Source organism: Pteropus alecto, unplaced genomic scaffold (assembly GCF_000325575.1).
Source record: "Pteropus alecto unplaced genomic scaffold, ASM32557v1 scaffold152, whole genome shotgun sequence".
In the NCBI taxonomy this organism is placed as follows: Eukaryota; Metazoa; Chordata; class Mammalia; order Chiroptera; family Pteropodidae; genus Pteropus; species Pteropus alecto.
In genome coordinates, this window is record NW_006432227.1 from 11058743 (window position 1) to 11064092 (window position 5350).

General features: G+C 46.1%; 1 protein-coding gene across 2 annotated transcripts in view; it reads right to left on the minus strand.

Moving 5' to 3' along the window:
* FBXL7 (F-box and leucine rich repeat protein 7) overlaps positions 1–5350 on the minus strand; it is a 339122-nt gene that overhangs the window by 6590 nt on the left and 327182 nt on the right. For both annotated transcript variants that reach the window (XM_006907126.3, XM_025043531.1), the window contains exon 3: positions 3051–3662. In XM_006907126.3, coding sequence (XP_006907188.2) covers positions 3051–3662 — 612 coding nt within the window. The remainder of the gene's footprint in view (positions 1–3050; positions 3663–5350) is intronic.

Sequence of the window (5350 nt, forward strand, 5' to 3'; positions counted from 1 at the left end):
TGGGATCAGGTCATGGGTGTTGGCGTGGGGAGGGGTGCTGCCTTAACATTCAGGGTAGGGGGTATGACCATTGCTCAAAAGAGAATGGTCAATATGGGTTGAACAAATCTGTGGGTTTTGTTTTTTTTTTTCCAATGAATTTCAGATTTGGTTCGGCTTTCACAAATATCTTCTTCGTGTCTTCATGATGGGGTTGAGATGACTATAAGGAGAGTGGTTAGAGAAGCATGCATCTATGTAGACAGGTAGAGGAGAGGGGGTTAACTCAAGGTCCTGGGGAAACAGAATCACCTGGACAGGATTGTGTTGGTTGGAGATACAGAATTTGGAAGAGAAGCAGGAAGGACTCCAGGTCTCCAGCTGGAAAGGACTGTTTTAAAGCAATTTAATTCGCAATAATTATATTTTATATTTTGAAAATTGCTTGGTTCAGTATACTCCACTGATGTTTAAAGGTATTAATTGTGATAGTTAATTTTGTGAGCAAAGTTGAGTGGATGATGAGGTGCCCAAATATATGGCTAAACATTATTTCTAAGTGTTTCTAGATAATATTAACATTTCAATCAGTGGACTCAGGAAAGCAGACTGCCCTCCCGGGTGGGAATCTAAATGTTGAGGACCCAAATAGAATAAAAGAGAATTTTCTCTCTCTGCCTTCTGTTTGAGCTGTGACATTGGTCTTCTGCTTCCTTTAGACTGGGACTTACACCCTCAGCAACCCTGGTTCTAAGAACCTTAAACTTGGACTAAACGATACCAACAGATTTCCAGGGTCTCCAGTTTGATAGATCATGGGACTTCTCAGCCTCAGCAGTTCTCTGAGCCAATTCTTCATAAAAAATCCCCCCTCCCCCCCATACATACATAAACACACACTATGGGTTCTGTTTCTCTGGAGAACTCTGACTAAACATTAATAAGAAGTAACATGTGATCATGAGAAAACACTACAGCTAGTTCAAATAATTTTCAATGACTTTTAAAGACAGCTTTCCAGGTGGGCATATTCTGCATTGTTGGGAATGAGAGAAACAGTCTCATGGTCTCTGGGGGAATTAAGCTCTTGACCACTGATGAGTGTTCCACAGTCAAGTTTACCATCGTTGAGAAGGTGGCCACTATCGAGGCCAGCTGTAAAAACCAAGGAGAACAAGGCAAAGATGAAGTCACCTCTGGCATCTCTGTATCAGTATAACAGTTTCCAGATTTCCTCGTAACTGGAGGGCACCTCTCCGCGGTGGTGATGACAAATTCATCCTTAAGGCTTGTTGGGACTTTCAACAAGCCCCAAGGATGAAAACCTACCACTGCTTCCTCCATATCTGGAATTCTGTGCTTTTAGGTTACAGATTCCCCTTGTTTTAGTCTCTGTGTGTACTGATGATGGGGGGTGGGTGGGGAGACATGCAAGGAAGCTACAGAAATATATTCGGATGTGCAAGTTACTCAGGTTGGTACAGAGGAAGGGCATTGAGACTCACAATGGTTAGTCAAGGGGGCGAAGCGGGGTCCACTCACCCAGGCTAGAAGCCCAGAAATTTCCACTCCCAAAGGGCCTAAGTAGTTTTTGCATTTCTGAATTTCAACGGGACTCCGAAAATGAGGGCACAATTACACACAGCCTGCGTTAAGGGTGTAGGGGGAGCCTCTTTAACCAAGATGGAGATTCCAAAAATAAATCATTTTCTAATTGGAGAAAGGAAAAGAAAATGAGGTGTTTATAAAAGAGGCCCACAATGCCCAGAATCTTAGAATGTTAAAGAATCCAGTCTCTTGCCTTTTTCCCCACCCCTCCCTTAACCAGAGAGAGGAAACGCAGCTAGAGAAAGCTGTGAATTGTCCCAGATCACAAAGGTTTGAAACGAGTTTCCACCACATCACAAAGCTTTCTCTTTCCAGAATTCCTCGGGGGGAAAATGTAAGAAAACCTCTTCGTTTCCTGCTTCTTTATGCCAATGGCTGCTCACGACTGAACATACGGTTACTATGGTTTTGTACTGAAGCCAGCTGAAGAAGGGGAGCAAAGAGTTGCTTTCCAGCAAGGGAAAGAATCTGCAAAAAATAATTGACTGTCATCTGAAATATTTTCAGATGTCGGCTTTCAAAAGCCGAGAGAGCTGGCTTTTACCTCGGGTTTTGTTGGAGGGTATCATTTACCTCAGACGCTTGCAAACTCCAAATTCTGTTTATTTGCCCATTACAGTGGGTTTTACTTCTCGACCCCTCCCAACAATCCCTGAGGTTGTGGCTTGCGCTGTTCATTTCTCTAACTCCCTGATGCATCTTACATTCGAGCCTCTCCAATGTTCGTCTTTTTGACTGGGCGGCAGACGAGATAAAGCGAGGCTGTTAGTCTGGCCGGATCCACGTCTGGCGCCAAAGTGCGAGTCTGGGTTTTAATTCTTCCTGCCTGGGAGAAGTTTTAGAGCAAAGCAGCTATGCTGGGATTTCCCTCAGTTTTTAAAAGGACTAATGGCTCCATCGATAGGCCTTACTTTTGCACTACGCAAGAATTCTGCTTAAGAAAAGATACAGAATCAACCCTCATTTGAGGAGAGTAGGGGTAAAACATAACGAGACACTTGACCAGGATAGATTCTCCCCAATGTCTGCGGAATCGCAATCACAGGCACAGCCCACAGCTCAGGTCTCGGGGTCTGCCGAGCAATAACTGATGGATGATGGACGGAAGGGTGGTGTCTAGACTCCCCAAGCTTGAGTTGGGTACTTCGTTTCTACTTCCCTGTGAGTAGATACTTGGTTGCTGTGACAATCGTGAGAGGTACGGGGAGGAAAGACACTTAAAAGTCATGCTAAGGTGAAATGCCAACGGGACTTCTGGTAGACATTTGATGAAAGGGACATGTCTGGCCTCTGGGGTCCTGATTACATAGAGACAGTTTCTCTGGAACTCAGCCTCCCTCCTTCCCACCTTCCATCTCTAATGGCTATCAAGGAGCAGTGCCTCCCGCGGTGCCAATGTCATCTACTTCTTTGGGATGATGCCTTGGGAAGGACCCACTGATGGGAGGCCAGTGGCCCTTTACCTGACACATCCAGGTGCTCCAGGTTGGGGCAGAGGGACACCACGTCAAAGACGGCCTCGTTGGAGATGTTGTAACAGCCCGAGACCTCCAGTCGCCTCAGTTCGGGGCAGCACTGGGCAATGGTGTAAAGCCCTCTGTCCGTGAGCCGCCGGCAGCCACTGACCGTCACGGTCTCCAGCATGAGGCAGACGTTGGGTGTGTCCTGGCAGAGCCTGCGGGTCAGCACCTTGAGGGCGCGGTCCACGTTGATGGTCTCGCCCGTCAGGCGGATAGTCCTCCAGAGCCGCGGGTCCCAGGCCAGGTTGTACCAGCGGCGGCACACGCGGGCGCAGCGGCACAGCTGGTTGGTGGGCAGGAAGGAGAAGACGTGGACCAGCGAGTGGTCCGGGAGGCGCTCGATGCTGGCCTGCTCCTTCTGCGGTCTGGAGGCGAGCCGGATGAGAGGGTGGGTGAGGCGGGTCGGCGGCGGGGAGTGGACCATGGCCACCGTCTCGCCGGTGATGGAGGACGAGGAGGTGGACGAGCCCCTTCCATTCTGAAACCCGGGCAGGTTCGGTGGGCATATCAGGGCTGGGCTGGGCGTGCTGAGTGTGCGCATGCTCAGGTCGGAGTCTGCCAAAGGACAGAGGGGAAAGGGTTAATGACAGCCAGGGTGGCGCCCCCGGAAAGAGGCAGGTGCGGGGTGACACTCTCGTTCCACTGATACCCATCCCCGGCCGACCCTGCGGACTCCATCACTGGAAGCAGAAGCTCATGCAAGTTTCATCCGTCCCAGAAAGGCGCCCATCCTTCATCTGCACCAGGGTGGGCAAACTTTTCCGTAAAGGGCCGGATTTGGAATGCTGGAGGCGCTGCGGGCCATATGGGCTCCGTCTCTGTGGCAATTACTCAACCTGCCGGTTGTGCAAAAAGCTGCTATAAACAACATGTAAACGAACAGGCGTGGCAGTTTCAATAAAATTTGTTTTATAAGAACAAACCAGCTGCATTTGGCCTGAGGGCCGTAGTTTGCTGACCTCTGATCTACACTATTGATGATTATCCAAAGGGCACAACTTCAAAGTTTCATTATTTCTATTCTGGGAGGAAACTCTGTATATTATGAACACAAACTGATTTAATGTCCTAATTACATTTTGGTTAGGCAGAAAATACGCTTCATTTACAAACGAGGAGAATGTTTCAGAAAGGAAGTCAGGTCAGTGGGTACCGATGAAGTTTGCTGTCTTTGCTCTTACCTGTCCCCTTCACATCCAGTCCTCCGTCTCTTGATAAGGGTACCCTAAACTCTGGGGCCCGGGCCTGGGGAGCACCCTGCTTCTTCTGTTAGATTTTAGATGGTACTTTCAGGCCTTGAATATCTGTGATAATATCAATTTTTTGTCCTCATTAACAAGCCTTTCCCTTTTCATTTGAATGTGAGTCATATTCTGTTTCTTGGATGAGACACATGGCTTGATGACGGCACAGTGGTTTTAAAGTTTATGAGGGATTAAGTTCTTCAGAAAGCTGCTTTAAGGAATCTTCTCAATTCATACCCCCCCACCTCAATATATATATATGAGAAAGAATTTATTCTCTATAAATGTTATATATTTTATATATATAAGATATATATCTAGGAAGACATTTATTCTCTCTAAATATATTTATATGTTTTACACAGACCAATGTATATATATTTTGGGTATATATACATATATTTGGGGTATATATACAGAAAGGAGAGACAGACAAGACAAAGAAAGAGACAGAGAATTTCTTTCCAAAACACAAATTTCTTTGTCTGTAAAATAGTGAGTTAGGCTAGATGATTCGTAGGTCATTTACAGCTCTCATTATAGCTATAAAGACTTAAAAAGTTTTAACCCCGTCTACGTTTCCACATTTCATACCTTGGGAATTTTCAAGCACTCATCTTTTCAAAGAACTGCCGGCAGTCACATACCACGCAAGAAATTCTGACACCTACATCTCCACCTAGTGCGTGTTTGTAGTTTTCTTACCCAAGAAAACTTTGTAGTTTTGTACCGCAATAAGTTTTTTCTTTGACTCCTTTATGACCTAACCTTGTCCTTCACATATCCACAGCTTTGCTTATGAAGGTCTGTGATTTATTGTCTGCCTCTAAGCCCCTCTGCCCCCACCTTGTCTGCCTCTTGAAATACAAACACCTTTTGTGACTCAGTGTGAATGCCACCTCCTCTAACAACATTTTCTTGGTGTCTTTGAGAGATAATTAGTTCCTTCCCTTTTAAAATCCCCACTCGTTGTTCTATAGTCATTTGTGAATTTATCTT